The sequence below is a fragment of the Chelmon rostratus genome, chromosome 9 (assembly GCF_017976325.1).
Source record: "Chelmon rostratus isolate fCheRos1 chromosome 9, fCheRos1.pri, whole genome shotgun sequence".
Lineage (NCBI taxonomy): Eukaryota > Metazoa > Chordata > Actinopteri > Chaetodontiformes > Chaetodontidae > Chelmon > Chelmon rostratus.
In genome coordinates, this window is record NC_055666.1 from 11,574,252 (window position 1) to 11,597,469 (window position 23,218).

Here is a 23,218-nt window from a genome sequence, read left to right on the forward strand (position 1 = left end):
TTCTTTTTAAAAATGCAATAGCTTTGCTAATGGGAATCAAATTTGAATTTCACCGTATCAAAACTCAGGTCAATTTGCCTTCAGTGTTTACAAAAGTCGTAAACAAACGCACTTTCACACGCCCCGCTTTAAAAAACAGACCACAAGTTCCTCTTTTCACCGTGAGACGCCATTAGTTGTGGGAGAAAGATGTCAGCCGGTCGATAAGGGAGAAGCACGGTCTCGGCCGCGAAAATGTTTCACACCCATGAAAGGGATTCGGCGGCAGAGACGGCCAGGGCCAGTGGACCCTGAGGTCCACTCGTGGATCTTAAGGATTGTACACATTTGTTTCGATTCGCTCCAGTGAAACTGCTAACACGCTGGAAACATTTTCACCGCTGTAAAGATGCACTGAGGCCTCCTCGTGTGACTGACAACTCACTGCCTTGGTACATTACAATAAAGACCGTCGTTTTTCCTGCCCACTAGGTAGCCCGTGGCATTTGCTAGAGCTCTGTTCACTGTCACTTCCACTCACACGTCCACATCATCTCACAGCATGTTTTTACTCTTTTCTCAGCGGTGTTCAGTACATGCAGCCACCAGCCCTCAAACTGGACATTATTTAAAGCACAGAGGCTAATGCAAGAATGGCGTTCTAACTATATTTGAGCTCTTTGATATGTTTCGCGTTATTTGCCTGAGTTTCAGTAATGAATTCTAGTAAATTGCCTGTCTGGGTTGGAAGAGGGAGGGCGAAGTGGCGTTGAGAAATCCCCAGTCAGCAGTGATGTAATGGCTCATTTGAAGTCCAGGGAAGGCTGGATGAGTCACATTCTTCGGGAATGAACTCCTCTCAAAATAATCACACTGGTTTCCTGTGCCACACAATGAGGTCTGGAGAGTCAGGGAGCAAAACAGGAAGTGACGTGGCCATAGGTAGAGGCTCGGATTTACGTCACAGCAACCTCAAAAGTCCAAATAAGCCATTAAATGTTTCCATTGAAGTCGTGGCTTTAAAATGAGGGAGGAGTGAGGGTTTCTTTCTCCTGAGTGAGCTGAGTATTGCATCGTAGATCTATTTCACTTTAGGATCCACAGGGCGTGTGAGGTTATTAATGTTTTCTGATGGTGTGGAAGGTTTATTTACATCAGTGATTTCTGTAAACAGTGCAGGAAAAACAGGCCAATATGCTTAATTATGATAAGTTAAACACACAAAATGCTGATTTTTGCATCATTAAGATAAACTCTTCCATTAGGATACAAATAGCACTAAAATTTAGCAAGTCCAAAACAACGCTCAGTCAGCCATGCTAACGGCTCTGTGAGGCTGCACTGAGGCACAGCTTTGAGCTACATGCTAACACCAGCATGCTAACATGTCCAAAATGGTGATGCCAACATGCTAATGTTTATGTTTGCCTTGGTCACCATCTTTGTTTTGCTTGTTAGCTTGCTAGCATTGGCTAGTTAGCCCTAAGCGCAAAGCACGGTTAAGGCTGATGAGAACATTTTGAACTGAGGGTGGTGCTACACGAAAAGTAAGAGGATCTCAAAGGTCATCGCAATTCATTTGTGGTGAGCACAAATGCCCGCGGCTAATTTCATGACAATCCATCCACTAGTTGTTGAGACGTTTGACTCACAACCACAAATGTCAGCCCCGTGGGTTTCTGTGCAAGAGGAAATGTCAGGGGATCACTTAAGTCTTTCAGATGTGCTCTAGGAATGGCTTTCATCACAATCCATCCCATAGTTGTTGAGATATTTCATTTAGTTTCAGAGCCAAAGTAGTGGACCGACCGACAGGCTGACACGCTAGCCACGCTGCTAGCATGCTTCAAAACTGAGGCTACGTTGCAGTCAGTTCTGCTGCAGATCTGATCAGCGTCGACTGCCCCGATACGTCACATCATCAAACTGAAAAATGATTTCACAGTTTTTGTGGCTCACGCGAATCTTTGACGAGGTGTCGGAGATATTATTTCACAGCACGCCATCAACCCCTTTGGTGGTTCAAGCTCCTTGTTCTGCCTTTGGTGAGCTCTGCAGGAATAACAGAGCAGTGATCGGAGTCCTTGATCCGGGCTCAGGGACCGGCCTCGGTTATGTAAGACCCAGTCAGAGTCTGACAACTCATTATGGTGTGTGTGTGTGTGTGTGTGTTGGGTGGTTGAGCCAGCTAATTCCTTGGGAGAGCGTTGTTAGCCTGGACCATTTGGGGAGCTCTCGGGGGAGAGGCGTTGCTCCAGTCTCTCATCAGGCAGATGACAGACGACTGCGTGCTCTGCATGCTGCGCTCATCTCGGCCATGATAGCCTCGCCGCACAGGCCATATCTCTGCTTCATTTACTCATTGTCTGATAATAACAAGTGTCTCCTCTCTGCTATACTCAATTACATCTTCATTAGCTTGCTAACTAGCTTAAAACAAACCAGCATTGTGTGTGGAGATTTTAAGTCTATGTGACATTTATTACCAAGATGCCTGAGTTCTAGGTGAGGGGCGAAAGGGGCACAACATGATATTTATTATGTCTTCATCTCTCGAGCCCATTCACTGTCTCATCACAACATCAATTCATTTTAATTTCGCAGCTAATGAACTCAGTTCATTCATCATTTACTCTGTCTGTTATCTAAACAAGGCGACTGGCTGACATATTGGCCTCTTACTTCAGTGCGCTGCCAATCAAACACTGGTCTCATAGTAATTAGCTGAACAATGGGGAGGTGTTCCCATAAGACAAACTGATATATTACATCAGATCCCATTGAAGAGCAATCTGATGAAAATCATACGGCATAATTAGCTGCCGGTGACTTTCTGCGCGCGATGAAATGACAGCGTGGATTATAGCAGGTAAGTGTGGCAGCGGTGTCAAGCACCAGGCGCGATGCAGAGCTGCAGATCTGAAACATACAGAGCCAGGAGACACACGAAGGGAGAGCTCCAGCGAAATGCCTCTCAGATTCACCGGGGCTCCACCGCCACGTTTCCTGCATTGTTGCAATTCCTCGCCTTCGGTCTCTAAAAACAGGATGTGCCCTCCGTTTGCGAGGGAAGTTCCACCATGTCAAAGCCAACTTTGTTTGTTACTATCCTGAACAGCTGTGGCCTCAATCAGTCATCCAGGCCTTTCTCTAAGTGGAACAGACAACACAGGAGGAGCAGGTTACTCTATCCCACCCCTGTGTATTTCCTTATTGTTTCTACGCTCTCATTTCCCCCTTTGGTCTCTTTCTGCTCCCACTGTTCCTCTTTGCTTTGCAGTAATGTCACATTTTAAGCTCATTTGCTCTCAACACTGCACTCTTCTGTCCCTTCCTCCGCAGGCCAGTGCCAGCTCTCGTCCCGGTCAGCCGGGGATAAATAGTTGGCCAGAGTTCAGAGCGGTGAACTTTCTGAACAAAGTGTCTTATAATGAGACATAAACAGACAAGGAACAGTATCTTAAATGTCCAGCCTTCCTTCCTTTGGCCAGTGCCACTGACACCATGTCAAAAGGCGGCTCCACCCGAGCGGTCTATCCATAATACATCAGCAGGGCCGATGGTATAGATGACAGGTCGAATCAACCAGCTGTCCGGGGATTTTTAAGGAGAAAGCAATGACAATTCAATAAACTGTTGGACCCTGACATCTCTGTTTCCAAGAGGGCAAAACTTTCCCTTCACTTTTCATCCCCCTGGAAGCGGAACCTCGTGTGCGGCTGCAATAAGCTGTGTAGCTAAATATTGCAGAGATAGCTGCTTGTTGTTTCTCATCCTCAACTCAAATCTGGCAGTTCTGCAGCCGACTAAAAATAATTCTGCAAACTTCAGCTGGATTATAACGCTGATGTCAGTCAATGGAAAATCAGAAGTCACGAGTGAAAAATCACACTTTACAACCACAACATTCACCTCGACCCCGTCTGTTTCTCTAAGAAGTGTCGCTCTGACAACAAGGAGGAGACACCTGTAAATGGATTACACTCGGTAGACCCGTGCTACAGTGAAATGACAGCAGAATATAAACACGACCGTGTTGGAAAAGTCACGGCGAGGGAACCGCTGAGATGCTCTCAGGCGACTCAAACAAAGCAGAACCATTTCCTTCCTTCAGTACAAAGCTCGGATTTGCGGGAATAAGTTGTTGCAGAGTCAAAGCCCCCGCGCAGGAATTACAGCACAAAGTCTAAATGAGCATTGTTTCTCAGAGCACAACTGACGCACTTCCCTTTCAAGCTGTCTTCACATGGTGCCTCAGCTAAATTTGTGGTTCCCCTAATTTGGTGGCAGAAGTGAAACTCAAAGCGTAGTCGGAACAGACGTACAGGAAGCATAGGCACAAACAAAGAAGACTGCACGAAGGGCTGCTGAGACATGTGGTGTGACAGTAGCAACAGTCAATTTAGGGGATAGTGAAGGTGTAGGCGCATTGAATATAATTTGTCAGTACTGTCAGGAGTGCTTGTTAGAAAAGCGAAAGGCTTTCAGAATTGTAGGTGTGTGTGAGTGTGTGTGTGGCCAGCTAGACCAGCAGTTCCTCTATACCCAATCTGGAACAAGATTCAATTAACTTTTTTTTTATGTATTTATCAATAGAACAAATCAAACATCAATACATCCATCAAAATTTGGCTTTATTTATATGTGCATTCATCTGTACAACAATTCATATTTTTAAAAAAAGAATATTAACAAGAACTGTACACTGGAAACGTCAGCGCAGACATGACATTTGATATTACACAGCAGGGCTGAGCCCCTTGGGCCTGAAATTTGTTTCAAACTAAAGTGCCATTAGTGATTTTGAACTAAACAAAGATGGGCTCCCTTTAAAAAAATACAGCACTGAGGATTTAGGGCCCCTTTTTACTGGAATAGTACTCATGTGAATTTTAATGTGGCATTAAATATGCTTTCTATGGTCTCTGCAGCGTTTCCTCTCTCTTCGCGGACAGATGGAAGCGTTGTCTAGCTTTGAGAATATGTCACACATCTTGGATCTGATGCTGTGGGGACGTCGTCTTGCCGGCTGGACGCGGCATCGCCAGGGGTCTGGGGGTGTTCTTGCATTTTGGAATAGAGTGCCCTTTTAATTTCTGATGTTAACCTTTTCCCCCGGAGCAGCCAGGGGAGCATTTTGCTCCCTCAGATCTGCTCGGGTGTAGATCTGCCTGTCTGCTCGGCAGTAGCCAGCCATGTCGCCCCCGGCCTGCTCCCCCGCTCCCCCACCCTCCCACCGTCTACGTGGCTCGCTTTCACTCCCTGTTCACATTTCTGCAAAAGAGAGAGGAAGAGAAAACGACAGAAGCTCAGGAGCCAGCATGAGAAAACAAGCACACGGGCATATCAACACACACACACAAGCCTGCACTGACTAATAAGTGAGCCTTGTAAAGATACAGGAAGACTTAGGATTAATTTGTAGCATTAATTCTGTCTGCGTCGAGACGGCTGATAGCAGAGGATGTATGTTTTCTTCTTCATGGCTTGTGTGCGTGCACAGGGCCATGCATGTGTTCATGGGCTTGCTGAAACAACTGCTTTTGTGCTGATAGCAGCATCATGATGCTCATGTAGTCAAGTATGCCATTATCACTAAAGGTTATGTAGTCCACCTGAGTCCCCAGACATGGCATTTACACACAAGAGGTGCTCAGAGATAAACTGAGAGGGGGGTGGTTGGTGGTGGTGGTGGTGGTGGTGGTACAGGGTACAAACAAAGTGGCTACTACTACACACTCTGCTTTTCAGTGTGTAACATGCACCCTGTCATCGTCCGCACCTACATTACACGCTGCAGCCTGCTGGCTTGTCAGCTTAAGTGCAAAAGGAATAATGAAAAAATGAAGTGATGGGGGGGTGTAATTCTCTTAAATATCTACCTGCAAGTTCTTGATCCAACATGTTGATAAAACTCTCAAGGTCCCTTGTGTCTCCCAGTTTGGCTGCAGAAAGAGGACAGAACGAGAAGGAATTTGAGAAACTATAGGAAAAAAAGAAGCCCCGCAGTGGAACATTTTTGTGGAGAAATGCGGCTCAGTTCACTGGTATTTCCTCTGGACCAGAAAGCTGAAAACTAATCTAAGTCCCAGAATTACTGTACATGTGAATCAAACTGCTTCTGGGCCGGTTAATAACATTCTCAGCTTCTTTCCACAAACTGAGATAAAGCTGATCTCTGCTGCTATAAAACCTCATCAGCCTCATCAGGATCTCTGTCGTAAACATGTGAAGGTGTTCTGTGTAAACACAGACGGGGTGAATGACACCTCCCGCTCACCTTCTTGTGTTCATCCATTGAGATGCAATGGCAGTCTCTGTCATTTAAACACACCTGAGCCAGCCTCTCCACATAACATAACAGCACAAACAACCCCTGCAGGAGACGTGGAGAGAAGGAGGGCTGAGACGTCACCGTCACAGCGGCGGGGGGCTTTGTTGTGTAAAAACAAAAGAGCTCCCAGCTTAATGTAGAGTCTTTTTTTTGTGTGGCTGTGATAGCGATCAGAGCAAAAGCGATAGTGATCACTGCAACACCGAGAGCTATCTGGATGGAGATAGGCTGATGGGAGTCTCTAGTACCTTTCGGTGCCAGCGTTATGCCTGCTGTGTGAAGCTCCTCCTCGCTGGTGTTCAAACTGTTTCCCAAAGAAGCTTCGCTGCCTGAGGGGGAGAAGAAGGGAGGGAGGGAGGGAGGCGAGGAGGGAGTGAGCGGAGATGATAAACAGAAGATGAGCACTAAGGCCAGCCCATGCAAATGATCAACAACAATGACAACCGTTTGAACACAATGCAGGAGTTGCACATAACGATAACAGCATGCAGTGAAACGAAGGTAAACATGTGTCCGCTGCGTCGGCTCTTTGAAAGCAGTTTGCGTGTTGAAACATTCGGGGGCCGAAGTTCTTTCAATAACAACGATGCGCGGGAGCAGAAAAACACACTTTATTATTTTATCTCAAGACCGTCGACGACACACGCGCACAATGGCAGCAGCAACAAAAAGCCAGTCAGTTACAGGAGATGGGTTATCCATAACCGCAGTTCACTCCAGAGCACAGCGACTGTATTGTCACTTTAATAGAAGTGTACAGGGATGTGTCTTCTTGTACCACTAATTTCATGCAAATTGAAAGTGTAAAGCTGCAGTTGTTCCGGCTGATAAAGGGGCCCAGCCAGCACCCATGGGGACCCCACACAACCTCACCCAGCAGCAAGCGACCCACTAAATAATCTCTTTCCCTCCCTGCACTCTGAACAATAGGCAAACATTATCTCGATTGCAGCAACGTTGTTCTGTGGCGGCGATTCTTGTCACTCACCGTAGTCCGAGTCCTCCACCCCGCTGTCGTCCCCGGGCCCCGTGCGACTTTTGGCCTCCTGCAGGACGTGCTGGTACACATGAGCTCTGCTTCGAGACGGGGCCCTCAGCTCCTCCACCACGTCCTGGAACTCCTGCAGCAACTCGCCCAGCTCCAGCTCCAAGTCTGCAGGACATGTGACGGCAGTTGGAGAGAAACCACATTACTACACTGGAAGAAAATGTTAAGATCGTCTCGAGAGTTATTGCACAGGGCGAAAGGGAGGAAGCGCTGACAAACGGAACATTTTAAAGGCCTGATTAAAGGTGGAAAAACAAAAACAAAACATAACGTCTCAAAGATGAAGGAGTAGCTTGTGACACAAATATCTTCTGGCTGAGAATGAACTTAAATAAAAGCTAAAAGCCAAAAACCTGCAGCTGACGTTGATGTCAGTGGGTTGTGTCAGAAAACTTAATGTGAGAAAATAAACCCAACAGCCCATAAGGCATATAAAACATCTAACAGCCTGTAAAACACCTGGTGTGCAAACTGCGATAAACAAATATTACATTTTAAGTCCAAGTCCGGTGCTTTGGGCTGCAATAAAGCAACACTTTTGGCCATTTCCTGAATAAATGCACAGTCACAAAATAGCAGAGGTAGGATGGGATGAGGAAAGCTCAGTTTAGCCACCATTTCAGCACAAAGTTGTTTTATGAGGCTAACATGAATATGACAGAGCTTTAACAGTCCCCCTGTGGGAAGGCAAGGGTGAATACACAGCAAGAAAAATATGAGCACATTCAAAAGCTTCAGTGTTTGGAAAGTTGACAGGATGCAGATGTGTGTGTGTGTGTGTGTGTTTGTGTGTGTAGTGTAGCCTTTTGTCATAGGAAAACATTGGGTGTAAAATGAAAGCATAGCAGGCTACATGATTAACAAAGCTCACTCCCTCAGTGTAACTTTAATTTGTGATGTGATGTGAGAAGGATTAGGCAAGTCTGGGATTTGTTAAAAAATAAAGATTAAGCCTCTGCTAAAGCGCCGTTAGCTGTTTGTCACAGAGTTAGGTTATGATCTCCATCACTGCATCAGCATGTGGAGGCTCGAGCAGTCGTCGGACTCACCTGTGCTAACGTCTGAGGACATGTTGGGGCAGTGGAATGAGACACCAGGCTGCTGTGTGTCCGAGCGGTTACAAGCTGACGAGCAATGCACTTTGTTATAAAGCGCTGCGCCGGCGGAGCCGAGCAGCCAATCAGAGCGCAGGGAAACCTCAGAGGTCTGCAGAGAGGAAAAAGGGGCGGAAAGTTGACAGAAAAAACCAAATGAGACACATGGAAAGAAGCCGTTACGCAACTCAGGCCGAGGCTTTCACATTAAGACGGAAACTTTGCGTGGACTTTCAAAGTGACTCGTTCAGTATTCAGAAGAGATTTATCCTGTTTTGGGCACAAGCAGCTTGCTACAATAGGATTTGACAGAGGACCTTAAAGAGTCATTCTGAGTTTGAGTGAAGCTTTGTTGAAGAATTAAAACTAATATAATACCAAGGGCCTTGTCACACTTTACAGCCTGGTCGCATCATCCTAAAATTAATAAAGAAAGAAATCCGGATGTTTTTGCTTGGCTGTGATGGGCTGAATTTGTACCTACGTTCCTAACTCTGAGTGGAGTGAACCTGCTTGAGTAAAGAACACACGTGTGTAAAATAAAAATGCGTCTTTCCATGTGTCCAAACTCAACTTTGAAACATTATAATCCTGCTAAAGTGGTCTAGTACCCTGCTCTGTCGACAGAGGCCCCTCACGTGCAGTTTCTGCTCGAACTCCCACAGAACCGCTGCTCGAGGCTATGAGCGGCGCTGTGCAGCGTCAGTGGGGTAGCCTCGGTAGAAGCAGTAATCTGATGCTTTACTTAAGTAAAAGTAATACCACTGAGTAAAATACTCCATAACACCAAAATATACTTAAAACCTCTAATTATGCAGCACAGCCACTTTTACAATGTGTTATTATTGTATGTTATAGCTGATACATCTGTACTGTGCTGCATTTTAATGTTGTAGTTAATGGAGAAGGGCTGCTTTTAATTACGTAATATACTGCTGGATAGTTTAAGCTATGAAAATGGATCATATTTTACCACATGTTTTGAATTTCAAATCTAAGCCTGCAAAGCAATTAGTGGCTAAAGCTGTCAGATATATGCAGTGCAATAAATGCTGTAATATTATCCTCTGAAATGCACATCAAAACTGTACTTAAGTAGTTACTTTGTACCACTGCTGTTCACCTATAGAAGAAACTGTCAGTTTACATCTATGTATGTTCCCATGTGACTGCAGCAGGGACCATTAAGCACTGTTTACACTGTTATTGGCGTTATTTATAAAGATTTGATCTCTCTTATAGAGGCCTCCGGAAATGTGGGCAGGAGAAAACAGTTGAGGACAAATCAGAGAAGAAAATGATTCAGAGGCTATTAAAAAAAAAAGAAAAAAAAAACAGGCAGCAGGTGTGCTAATAAAAATAGGCGTGTAAGCACATTTGGTTTTAGCACATTAATCCTGTCCCACGTAGTTTAGAGGAAAGATATGTGCATAACACAAGCCACATGCTTACTCATTGCTTTATTCTTTAGAAACGCCTGAGTTGCTACAAATACACGTGCTCAACTCATGCAGGTAAACCTGTTGTTCCTCTGCCTTCTCCTGTGACAGTCTGACACACAGGGTAAGTGTTCGTAGGAGGGGCATGTAATGAATTATGCCTTCAGCTGTGCAGGTTTAGGTTGCTGCCGCTGTCCTGATGCGCTCACTCGCTGCCGGGGAACTTGGGTAACATGCGTGAGGGCGATGGGCCATGGGACTCCTGATAACATGAACTGGGCTGGACTGCTGCAGGTCAGTGAGTCGAAAGCAATGCGAGGATTCTCCATTCTGATGGTATCTAATTACTGTCTCTGTGTTTCTGATTGAGTCAAAGGGAAGAACTGGACTGGTGTTCTTTAATGTGTGATTTTGAAAGATTTAAATGCACTGAAGGTGTGATAGAGCAGTGATATCCATTCTCAGCCTCTTAAATATTAAAAGGAAAACTGATTAAAAACATATATATGCAAAAATGCACACATATCTGATTTTATTATGCCACATACATGCACTGTTATTTACTTTTTTGGTGTGTGTTATTTGTGTGTGAGAGTAATTGGTGGAAGATACGTGAGGGGCATCAAATTACCTTCATTGTGCAGTTGCCTGCATTTAAAAGAGCTCGCTCAGGCGTGAAGTTTAAACCTTATCACCAGCAGGGAAAACCTCCACACTCAGTTTCAAGTGCAGCAAAAAGACTGTCAAGTCATAAACAAAGTCAAACATAGTGGTGCTTTTTAAAAAAGTTCTCACAGTTTGTGTCTTCTCCCATCAGAGCCTGCTGGTTGTGGTCCATCTCCGGCACATCATGTGTGGTTCTGTCTGGTTTTCTGTCCCAGAGGGACGGGAGCCTGGCATTCTGGCCGGGTCACTTAATAAACACTTTCCACCTCCGTACCAGCTCCTGACCCAGGAGTATTTTTGGATGGACAAAAACACAGGGAATTTCTACACCACTGAGCAAAAGATGGATCGCGAGGCCCTCTGCCCAGAGGAGACAAAAGCTGAGGAATGCATTATTCTACACAATGCTGTCGTGGGGCCCTCAGGAGACCTTATACAGTTTCCTGTGATCATAGAAGACATCAATGACAATGCACCTCATTTCGAAAACAGTGAAATACACCTGAGGGTGTCTGAGGACGTGACTGTGGGGACCAGTTTCTTACTGGATGGCCAGGCTCAGGACAGGGATGCCGGACATAACGGCGAGCTGCATTACCACCTGGAAGACTCTGATGGAGTTTTCAGTTTAAAAGTTGAGGGAGGCGGGCCTGTCATCATGCTGGTTGTGCAAACAGCTCTCGATAGGGAGACTCGGGACCTGTATCAGATGGCGCTGGTGGCCACCGACTGCGGCTCAGACCCTTTAAGTGCTACGGCAACTTTAATAGTCGCAGTGACAGATGTTAACGACAACTGTCCAAGCTTTGGCTCTGACAGCCCCCGCAGTGTCTCCATCCCTGGAGACTCCCCCAAGAACATGCTGGTCGCTCAGGTCAGAGCCACAGACCCAGATTCACGCCCGAATGCTGCCATCGTTTACTCCCTCAGTCCCAAAGTCTCTGAGCGGGCCAAGAAGCTCTTTAGCCTCGACAGCCTCACTGGGTACATCAGACTAACACAGGACCTCCAGAGTGACAACTCAGAGGAGCTGCTGCTGAAAGTGTTAGCTAGCGGCCATCACTGCCCCCCAGCAGACACTCAGGTAACCGTATCCGTGCTCCCCAAGGCGAACCAAGAGCTAACGATCAAGATCGGGTTCATAGCGGAGCATCAAAACCAGACGATGGTGTTACCAGAGAACCAGCCCCCCACCGTCTTAGCTGTTTTAGAGCTTGAGGGTGACAGCAGCTTTAAAGGCTCGTCTCTTGCCATTGAGAGTGAAGTGCCTTTCACTTTGAGCCCACAGAATGGCAAATATCTGCTTTCCACATCAAAGCCCCTAGACTATGAGATGAAAAGTGAACATCATATTTCTGTGGTAGTGCACAGGAGATCAGCTGAAGGGACTGTGATCGCTCCTTCCAGGCGTGTGATCAGGGTGTTGGTGGCAGATGTCAATGATAATGCTCCACATTTCCTCCAGTCCCACTATCAGCTGGAGGTGGAGGAAAACAACCAGGCTGGGACCTCGCTGCTGCGGGTCTCGGCTACAGACGCAGACAGCGGATACAACAGCAGGGTGACCTACAGGCTGGACAAACACACATCTACCATCTTTAACATTGACTCTGTGACAGGTCAACTGTCTGTATCAGCCTCTCTGGACAGGGAACTGCAGGGTGTACACAAACTCACTGTGTTTGCACGAGATAGCGGCTCTCCTCCCTTGGAGTCAGTGGCCACAGTATCCATTCGTGTTCTGGACCAGAATGACAATGCACCTGTTTTTCTAACCCCTCACTTCATCTTTTTCATCCCTGAGAATGTACCACCGTTTGCCCAGGTGGGGGGATTAGGGGTGACAGACCCAGACGAAGGGCAGAACGGGAACACAGAGATGCTGGTTATAAACAGCAGTGGACCTTTTGTTGTGGATCGCACTCAGGGGACACTGCGCACCACCGGCCACTTGGACCGCGAGACGGAGGACCGCTATGAACTGTACCTGCTGGCCAGGGATCATGGTAATCCAGTCGCTTTGACTTCCACTGCCAGGGTAACTATCTTTGTGGAGGACATCAATGACAACCAGCCAAAAGTGATCCTTCCCAGCAGCAACTCCTCATGCCTGACTGTCTCTCCAGAAACCATTGCAGGCACCATGGTAACAAAGATCTATGCCATAGACCAGGACTCGGGCCTGAATTCGGAGATTACGTATACTGTTGTGGCGCCAGAGCCAGCGCAAAACAGCGGCCCCTTCCTGGTGGATTCAAGGTCAGGCAACATCACCGTAGCTCACCAACTTCTACGTGAGGACCTGGGAATGCATCACTTGTTCATTGTGGTCAGAGACGGGGGGAAACCAGCTCCACTTTATACCACTGTCTGGGTTAATCTGTTGGTTAATGAGAGCACAGAGCCCTGCCACTTGGACAGGGCGCCCACCTGGACGGGGACATCAAACTTGGTCCAGACCCCCTCAAAGGCCCCCATCTGTGAGGTGGAGGACACCAGATCTGCTCAGCTGCTACTGTTAGTAGGCCTGGGTATGATGCTGGCTTCCACATGCTTGCTCGTGGTGACAGCTGTGTTATACCTGAAACAGAGGAGAAGAAGTCCTCAGCAACGCAGGAGGGGACACGCTGAGGAGAATGAGATTCCACTCAGGCTCAAAGACAAATATTACTCTGACGACTAACAGAATAGAGCAATAGTGTCAAGGATGAAATCAGCCTGTGAATTATGGACCTTCTGAATGTTTGTCAAAGGCTTCTTGCATTTTAATGATGAAATTCGTTGAATTATTCTGATACACAGTGTACTCAAACATTTGTCAACAGCAAAGCTACATGCAAATAAAGTTGATCCATTTTCTGATAAAGATCCCAGCAAGTTACCAGGAAAGCACATAAAAGGTGATCTGATAAGTGAAGTATCTGAAGTTACCAGCTGAGACTTGTTCCTTGTGCATCTGAAGTGCATGACTGTAATGGCACAGGTGGTGATGTGTAGAGCATTAGCCACAATAAGAGCCAGAGAGTGTATCACAGCAAGGCATTGCTAAAATACCAGCATTACAGTCATCTGTAGGGATTATTCTCCACGACCCCTACAGCGAGAAGAAGGCTGAGGTAATGGTCCGCTAAGTTGATTGGGCCATTCTCACGTTTCCCTGAGTGATGGGGAGTCTAAAGTATTTAGACACACAAAAGGGTTTAATGTTCCTCTGGTGGGGAGGTGATGAGAGTCTCTCGAGAAGCGGCTCGGAGACGGCAGCAGGAGGCGGAGGGGAGGCCGCGGACAGGTGAGGGGCGGCAGAGGGAAGGCACACCGCCATCTCGAGTCACCGTCTCACACTTGTTACCCGATAGCGCTGCTTCTCACCCACGGCGCTGGAACACACCCAACAGGCAGAAGACCTACTGTACTGCACCCGGCAACCCAACAGGCTTGTTGTTCTGATGACAGATGTTCGGAGTGAAATCACACTGTGTTCAAAGAAATCTTAACAAAAGGCAGCTGCTCTCATGTGTTACTGATACATTTGTATGCCGGGGAACAATTGAGATATCAAACCAGGTTAAGCGATGCATAAAATATGAATGAGTCAGGCTAAAATGTGTTTACCAATCTGCGAACACACAATTACACAAAGAGGGCAGGCTAATTGTTTTAGCTTTCACTTTCCCATTTTATACCTTTACACTATCATAAACTATTGAGCGATCCTCTCAGGATACACCTGTGTGAGAGGAAGCCACGAGCCAGAGCCTGCAAAACAATGTACAACAACCTGGTTAGTGGAGAACAAGGCTTGTATAACATGAGTGGAGCTTCTCTGAGGGTTTCTGAGCTAGCAGCTCAAAACTAAATAATCTAATAGGGTTGTGCTGTGAGTCTAACTCCATTAGCTGAGAGGAAATAAAGAGGCCCATAACAAAATTACAACTTGAAGAACCATCTTTATATCAGAATAATCCCTTGTGTAAAAGAATTATAAGGATAATTCCTCATGTAAAGATGCTTCTTTACTTGGTAATTGACAGACCCCAGTAGATTAAAACATGTGCAAATTAATATTAAAACAGGCCTGTTGTGGTTTCAAGGAGATGTTTTTGACCTGGTTGCCAACATGTCTCACATTCGTACAGACTGGATGTTTGGAGCATCATGTTATGTATAAGCATCTTGACAAAAAAGACTTTTCTCTAGAATGAACAGTATTGTGGGCTGAAAGTCCTTTGGTGCCTGCTGCTGTGGCAGGAGAAAGCCTGCCATCTACTGGGCGCAAACGAAGCCAAATCTGGCTTTTTATTTCTGGTGTTTGTCCAGAGGGTGGAGATGAATCAGAGGACAGTCTCTCACTCCACCACAGTCAGGTCGCCTGAGATCAGTGATGTTTCCCTGCTGCATGCAGCTCTGCTCTTCTCACAGCACATCTCATTTTAATCTGATTTTTTTTTCATTCTCAAGCTGAATATTTGATAGCGGGTTATAGGGTTGCGTGAGCTGACATGCACAAAGAGACCAGCTGGCACCGATCCAAATACCCGGTGGATTATTTCTGAGATACACATCAAGGGTTTTATGATCACACATGACACAACAATTCAGTTCAATTAAAATACTGTGATGTTTTTTTTTTTTTATTCTTATCAAAGACACTCGCTGCAGTGATGCTGAGAAACACCCCTCAACTACCCGGCTTAAAGGGCGCGATGTGACTGTATCAAAAGTTGCGTTATCGACATATTCATGGTCATTGAACGCCACTTCAAGTGTGCTTTAAAAAGGCACATTCCAGGACTAAATGGATACATTTAAGGGATAAATGATACAGCTCATATCAGTTTTGCCAGCTGCGATATCAAACCTTTCATGTTCAGCGCTGTGTCTCAAACACTCCAGTCAAGCAGATATTATCTGACTTTGCCATAAGAGTGGTGCGCATCACCTGCCTGCCCACACAGGCCCACGTTGACTGGAGCCGCAGACGAACCACCTTCAATGACCATGAACACGCAGTGTCTCATCATTCCCATCCACCATCTGCATGATTCATGAGCTGTTTCTCGTTTGGTTTTATTACTATCAGGCTGAAAATGTCGCCACGAGCTTTTAAAACCAAACCACGAGTTGCGTAGTTTGGATAGCCTGCAACACAGAGGAGAAAAATATTTTTTTAAATGGAAAAAATGCAAGTCGCTCTCTTTATGTGAGTCAACAAAATGCAAGTGTGCGTCAACAATGAAGCAGGGGAACTTCTGCAAGCGTAAGAACCTTGACCTCCTCATTATCCTCCGCCTTGAAGTTCATTGAAAAGCGACATTGTTTCTTTAAGACTTCACTTGCAGCCATCAGCGGGTCTGTCCATTGTTGGGGAACAGAAAGCGAGTTGAGATTGATATACGGGGGCCGAAGACGAGTCGCGCATATCATCAGCGGACCAGCTGCAGAGCAGGCAGCAGTAGCCAACGAAGTCCTGAACGCATCCTTCCAGACATGGGTAAGAAACTGCAGCCGCTGGAATCTACCTTTATTAGCTCTGAGCAGACAGAATGCTTCATATTACCCGATCTGCATTTTATTTGATGGGATTGCACGCTGGTATGAATGGAACTGTGAGAGGGCATCAGAACTTAAGTTTTTTTTTTTTTTTTTTGGCAGTTTAGAGGTCGGCTACTCACCGGCTGATGCTCCACTGATATTATGAGATTTATTTCATGCTTGAGATGGCAGGACTACTTTCAGAGGGGCCTTGTCGCATTTGCTTTCGGTCGCAATCTTTCTCAATCTTTAAAGAGCCGAACTAGGTATCAGCTTTTTAAAACACACACACACACACACAGAGCGAGGCCTGTGTTTTCATTGGAGTCCCAGCTGAGAGACAATGGGCAGTTTAGGTTCAGGCTGGTGATGTCATTAATTGGTTAATTGGTACAAGGTGTATGTGATGTTTGAAGTTGTGGTTTATGTGCATGCTGTTATCTGCTTGTTCTTGTGTGCTTGGTTATTTGCGCATGTCGAAAAACTGAAAATATGCCTTTTATATCTGCTAGTTTTACTCAGTTTCTCATTTTAAAATTCCTTCTTTCAGTGTAGTGAAGTTATGCCGTCTGACTGACAGAGATCACAGTTTGCCTCTCTCTCTCACACACACACACACTCAAGCGCAGCCAATACAGCCATGTAGAAGTGTTCAATTAAAGAGCTATCCATTTGCCCCTCCTGCCATCTGTGTTTACTGTAATGGTACCAGCCACAGTCTGTCTGCCTCCATTGTGCGCGTCTGTGTGGATGCACGCATGCGAGCGTGTAATGGCACACATGCACACAGTTGCATTGTTTGTTTATAGATTTGCTTCTCCATCCTCTTCCAGCACAGACAGCTCCCCTCTATCGCTTTCTTGTTCCTGTGTCTCCCCAGAAGGAAGTCTATGAGTGTGTGCGTGCGCGTGTGTGTGTGTGTGTGTCAAGCATAGAGGTGCCTCTGGTCTTTGTTTGCTTGACATTGGTGGCCCTTGTACCCCCATGATGCTGTGGGACAAAGACTGTTGTCTCTGCGGCCACAAAAGCAGCCTCTCTCTCTCTTTCACTTTGTCTCTCCTCTCTGTCCTCCCCCCTTTTCTCACACTCCCTATGCTGGGTGGTGAATGGAGTCAGGGTGCGAGCTGGGGTCAGAGTAGACACATCCCCATGCCCTTGGCTCTTGGCATCCATTCAAACAACACATGACCATTAGGGAGAACGCACAGCTTTACCAAAGTGTTCGCAGCTGCAGCTCGAGCCGTAGCGGTAATTTGCTCGTGCTACTTTATCTGAAAAGGGCTGGTTCAAAATCTTAGTGTTATCTAGGTGTGCAGATAGTTTCGGTTTTATGGGCCCAGGTTTTGAGATATCCATGTCTGGGATTTCTGCCTCCACTCCAGGTTCAATCAGATTCCATGTGATGTTCGCACCATTAGAAAAGAAAAAAAGTACTTCCTGTTACTCTGGATAATCCACCGACCTCATCTGTACGCTTTCTGATTAACTAATTTGTGGATCCACAGAAAAGCAGTCGCCAACAGTTTTGATAAGAAACTCACAGCATTAGTTAATAGTTGAACAGATTCCAGCCTCTCCAGTGTGAGAATCTGCTGCTTTGATCTGTTTCGTGCCATTGTAAATCTATGTATCTCTGTGGACAATGGACAAAACAAGACATGTGACTTGGGCTCTGAGACGCTGTGGTCGACATTTAATCGCTATTTCTGGACATTTTTAGACTAAAGCAATAATAGATTAATGAAAGCAGAACAAACTAAATTCCCTTCATCATCAATTCCCTGCACTGTGACGGAGGCAAAATTCAGAGAGGGATATCTCAAAACCAGAGCAAATACAACCCAAACTGTGTGCATGGTCACCACCAGAGTTAACTGAGCTTTTTTTAATATGTATACTTTAGGTTTTACAGGTTGCAGCACATGTGCATATTAACTAAGTGGAAAGGGTGAGACAAGAGAGCGCCTATCGCACATTCTGCTGTGCATAATTTGCAGACTGGGACAGAGCCCCTCTTCTGTGCCGTCTGCCATATTGCATCAGTTAATTATGTGCCCTGACTTTCATGGTGTTGCGTCTTGACGAACAGGTTGCTATGACTGCTGTATGCGCTGTTTGGGCGGGGTGCCGTACTGCTCCCTGGTCGCCACACTGCTGTGTTTCTCTGGCATTGCCCTCTTCTGCGGTTGCGGGCACCAGGCTCTCACAGAGACAGAGAGGCTCATCGAGACTTACTTTGCGCGCAACCTTCAGGACTACATCACCCTCGCCTACATGTGAGTGGTAAATTTAAGCACTTCCATCTTTAGAGTGACATCCTTTTAACCTGGCCATGGGGTTTCTCGGGCTGCTGTTCAGAAGGTTTAGGTCCTTTGTTACCCTGAATTTTTACTGTTTTCCTTTCTCTCCCGCTTCTCAGCATCCAATATTTCCAGTATGTCATCTATGGTTTGGCCTCCTTTTTCTTCCTCTACTGCATCGTGCTGTTGGCTGAGGGCTTCTACACCACAAGTGCTGCCAGGCAAACCTTTGGAGAATTCAGGAGCACCATGTGTGGCCGCTGCCTCAGCTCCTCGGTGAGAGGGCCCAGAGTGGGACAAGTAAAGGGGATTGGAGAGATTGGATGGGATTAATACACATATCACTCCCTGGTGGGTGCTGAGCCGAAAATCTTAAAGCCGCTAAAAACCTTTGGGGACATGCAAAGATAAGCATACAGTGTGTGTTTGAGCGGTTGGGAAAAAAAAAAAAAAGATGAGTGGTTGGAAGATGAGGAGGAGAACAGAGAGTGAGATAACAAGTAAAGCTAATCAGAAGAAAAGCAAATGTGGTCACTAAGTGAGTCAGTGCTCATAAAAACACTCTGTTAGATTACTTATGTGCACCAGTTTATTATGATGATGCACCCTAATGTTTATCTGGCCCTTCCTTATGCAGTTTATAGTGATGACGTACGTACTAGCTGTGCTGTGGCTGTTGGTGTTCGCCTTCTCGGCCCTGCCTGTCTACTTCTTCTACAACATGGACGCCACCTGCCACACCATTGATGTCCTGACCGAGACTCCAGCCAGTATCAACCAGCTATGTGTTGATGCAAGACAATACGGTAATTTACCAACCATAATGGAAACCTATGAAACTGACTTCTCGCACAGATTGAATTCAATTAAGGCAAAAGTCTGGTGATATATTAGAATTTTTCTTATTGACAATGCCCATAAAAAGACCAAAAGCAGCATATATCCCAATTGTATACATACTTCATGCAACAGTAGATAGATGTGTAAAGCCAGCTGCAGTACAAACTAAAAGTAACAAGAAAGAATATGGGATGAGGACCGCAGCCTAAGAGTCTACAGCCAATCCAGTAGCTCTGTGTCTGGGCACAGATGCTAAATGCTAAAGTCAGCATGATAGCATGCTCACATTGACAATGCTAACATGCTGATATTTAGCAGGTGTAGTGTTTACCATGTTCACCGCCTTGCTTTAGGGTGTCAGCATGCTAACATTTGCAAATAATTAGCACTAAACACGAAGTACAGCTGAGGCTGATGGGAATGCCATTAGTCTTGCAGGTCAAAACTTAAACCAAAGTATTGGTCAGATTAATATTTTTGACCTGATGACGGCACTAGATGAAAAGTCAGGGGATCATGAAAGATATTAAAATTCATCATGAGAGGAACATAACTGTTTGTGCCATATTTCAATCCGTACAATAGTCGAGACCTTTCACCAAAATCCAAAAATGGCACCCCCGTTGAGGAAGAGTCAGGGGATTACCAAGGTCTCCGGGATTCACCCTCTGGGGACCATGAATGTACAATGAACTGTACTAAATATTGTAGCAGTTCAGTGAGTAATTGTTGATATGTCAGTCTGTACCAAAGTGGTGGGCCGACCCACAGACCAACATGCCTAGAGTGTGGCTAACAAAGCACATTTGTCCCTCAATGAGCCACACTGTTGCACTGGCTGACATGTTCCTTCATTACCATGAACATGGGCACTTGTGAGTCAACCCTTCATATACTGTCCTGGTGATGTAAATACTCAGTAGCTCATCAAATGTGTATCAATCCACCGGTCTTGGTCTTTTCATGAGCTGTGTGGACAAAGTAAAAACATAGAATAAGGCCATTTTTATCCTCTGACTGTGTGCTTAGAGAGGGAATTAAATGGAGAAATGTGTTGCTCAACAGGGCTTCTGCCATGGAATGCAGTGCCAGGGAAAGCTTGTGGTATAACTCTGTCCACTGTTTGCAAGACCAGAGAGGTAAGAACCAGGAAATAATTGAAGCTCTGCAGTCATGTTGCACAATCTGCCCGACATTAAAAGGAAGACCATTAACGCAAATCTCCTCTCTCAGTACCGAATGACCTATGACCTCTACGTTGCCGCCTTCGCTGGAGCGGGCATCACTCTCTTGGCTCTGGTGAGTGACTGCGCTTCAGCCGGGGCCAATTTGGCTGCGCTTCCACAGTGGGGTGCAACAATGGTGTTATGGCTCATGTGACTTAGTGACGCTCAAAGTGTAGGCGGTGAGGCATCTCAGGCCTCCATGACTGATGACTTCTGTACTGTTGCTCTCTGTTCGTCTTTCTCAGCTGACACAATCATAATAATGCCGTAATGTCGGGTGGTGAGAATGGTGCGCCCATTATACTCGCATGCTCCATTACAGAAGCTGTTATCTGCTGGTATCTGCTATGAAATTAACGTCATTAGCAGTTGATCATTTTTTGTTTTTCTTACTTGCAGTGTCTCAGCAGTGTTGCAGTGTGGATTTTTCTGTTTTTCACTTCTGTTCTGACACTTCCTGTTTCTGCTTGTACTTCCATAGCTGACCTATACTGTGTCAACCACCTATAACTTTGCGGTGCTGCGGTATCTGGGGAGAAAGGGCATAGGTGCGAGGTGTTAGTCTCACCAGCTTCCTGTCTGCTCTATCGTTCCTTCACCACCAACACGGGGATCTAAAGGGACGGCAGCAACTCTCTCCTTCCACATCACCTGCACAGAACCACCTGTGGGGGTGGACTCTTAAAAATGTTGCCACTATATTTTTTACTTTTCTTGTTGAGAAGGTTGTTATTGTTTTTTCCTTTTGTTGTTGTTTTTTTATGTGTGGGGTTTGTCTGCTGCTTTTACATGCAGTAAGTCCTATTTCAGTATTTTCACTGCCATGTCCAAAATATTGCTCTTCTTGCTTGCTGAGATTAGTGCTCTAAAATTCATTTCTGCCTCCCTTTGCACTCGAATACAAATAACACACCACTAATAAATTAACATATGTAAGAAATAAACACCAATTTGCAACACATGTGCAGAATGCAGCTGTTACAGAGAATAGGGATTAGAGGTTACCATAGTTACCATCCTTCACATCTGGTTGCCATAGTGGCAGACAAGCAGGCATCTGCAGTCTCACGCTGACCTCAGGACTTTTCTCACGGGCTGGAGAAAAGCCTCAACAATGGAGTCATGCCCGTTTTAAAAGCTAGCCAATAAGGAGCCAGTTGTGGGGGCCACCTGCACGATGAGTCTCTGCCAAGGGTTATATTACATGTCAAGGGAGGGGGTCCTCCAGACAAAGGGAGGGTGGGACCTCTCGAAGGCCTCTGCAGCTCTTCTGGGACAGCCACCGCACACACAACACCATCCACACGCTGCTGCATGACCCCCACCTCCCTACGAATAATGCAAATGATGGATTCAGAGGGGGGAGACTGAGGGAATTTTAGATTATTTCGAATAGTTTCTTTCTGACAAAGGGACATGCTTGTTTAGTTCTGATCTAGAAAGGTCTTAAATTGTTTCTCTCATCATTTTGATGGCAAAAGCACTAGGTGCTAACTTATCGAGTGACCTCCTATTATTCGACCTAGAACACATTGTTGAGGTGTGCGTCCTCCCTGCTGTTAATGCATGACTGAGGTACTTTTATAGAGATAGGACAGCTTTGTTTTGTCTCTAATTCTTTAGGGATTTTGTTGTAGTTATTGTATAACATCTTTTTACTTACTGTAGCTGAATTTACTACTACTTTTACACTTTGGGTATTACTAACAAAACCTCTTGCAACATAATAAGTAGATTATTCTATTTGGTGGAAGCTTTACCCAGCTGTGAGTGGTGGATTTGTCCAGCGGCCACTGGCTGTATGATGAATTTGTTTTTTTGTTTTTTTGCGTGTTGGTAAAATTTGATAATAAAAACAATATTCTTTGAAGTATTTGTGCAGAGCGCCTCTGGAAACATTTGTTTGTAGCCTGCGAAAGTGCGGTGTCTGGTGTAGTGTCACAGTGTTTAACTGGCGCTCCATCCTTGGCTTCCTGCCACATCCAGGGGGCCAAGGTATTTTGTAAGGTGTTTTGTATTCTCTCCTCTTGTGTCCACAGGTGCACTGTTCCCTGCACTTGGCTGTGAACCAGGTGTATCTGAGGAAGCTGAGGCACAGGGCGAAAGAGGAGAGGAGAGGCTATGACCTGTATGGGAGGCTGCAGAGAGACAGAGGAGGGACACTGTGCTCTCCATACCCTGCGAACTCCTCTGATGTCTCCTGACAGCGCCTCTAGCTTTCCATGACGACCATCACAACTGAGCTGGTCATCAAAATTACCAATTTATTGGTACAACTTGGTAGCATTTGTTAAACGTCTTCCCTTCATTATTTTGATGTTTTCATTAAAATACGGGCTATTGTATGTTACATCTGAAGTTGTAAAATGGTACAAGTGCAGTTGGGACCTTTTTCTTTAACTGAGCCATAACAGTTCAATTCTTGGGTTTCTTTCCTATGATGTTCTGCATTTGATCAATGTCTATAGAATCTATACTTTATGTATATTTCCTAAAAATGGAGATTTCAAAACACGTAGTTTGATAGGCAGACATGGTTTTTTCTTTGCCCAGGTTTTATTTCACAGTATGCGGTGCATGCTTGATATCCTTTTTAATGAAGGGGAAATAAATCGTGTTCATTGTCTCTCAGGTTCCCACACATACTTGATCATTCAAGGACATTCAAGGTTTTGTGTGATGAAATTCAAACAAGGCGCATTTTGGGGGAAAAATTCTAGATGTGCGTTTTACTCATTTTAACACTGCAGTATTGGGCCC

General features: G+C 45.6%; 3 protein-coding genes across 4 annotated transcripts; 2 read left to right on the forward strand and 1 right to left on the reverse strand.

Moving 5' to 3' along the window:
- Positions 1-4,596: 4,596 nt before the first annotated feature.
- On the reverse strand, positions 4,597-8,528 carry si:dkey-27i16.2 (regulator of cell cycle RGCC-like). Its single transcript, XM_041944250.1, has 5 exons — positions 8,411-8,528; positions 7,302-7,466; positions 6,562-6,642; positions 5,862-5,924; positions 4,597-5,253 (listed from the first exon to the last, which is right to left on the reverse strand). Exons 1-5 carry the CDS (start codon positions 8,430-8,432, stop codon positions 5,246-5,248), a joined length of 339 nt encoding a protein of 112 aa, XP_041800184.1. The 5' UTR covers positions 8,433-8,528; the 3' UTR covers positions 4,597-5,245.
- A 1,516-nt stretch (positions 8,529-10,044) lies between these two features.
- pcdh20 (protocadherin 20) lies at positions 10,045-13,307 on the forward strand. Its single transcript, XM_041944248.1, has 2 exons — positions 10,045-10,188; positions 10,712-13,307. The coding sequence occupies exons 1-2, from the start codon at positions 10,045-10,047 to the stop codon at positions 13,241-13,243; spliced, it is 2,676 nt and encodes an 891-aa protein (XP_041800182.1). The 3' UTR covers positions 13,244-13,307.
- Positions 13,308-15,998: 2,691 nt separating this feature from the next.
- Positions 15,999-22,662, forward strand: plp1a (proteolipid protein 1a). 2 transcript variants are annotated; one of them, XM_041944140.1, is made up of 7 exons: positions 15,999-16,051; positions 18,182-18,368; positions 18,512-18,668; positions 19,030-19,198; positions 20,298-20,371; positions 20,466-20,531; positions 22,498-22,662. In XM_041944140.1, exons 1-7 carry the CDS (start codon positions 16,048-16,050, stop codon positions 22,660-22,662), a joined length of 822 nt encoding a protein of 273 aa, XP_041800074.1. In that variant the 5' UTR covers positions 15,999-16,047. The 2 variants fall into 2 exon arrangements, with proteins under 2 accessions (XP_041800074.1, XP_041800075.1); XM_041944141.1 differs by lacking the exon at positions 22,498-22,662 and adding an exon at positions 20,940-21,663.
- The last annotated feature ends 556 nt before the right edge of the window (positions 22,663-23,218 follow it).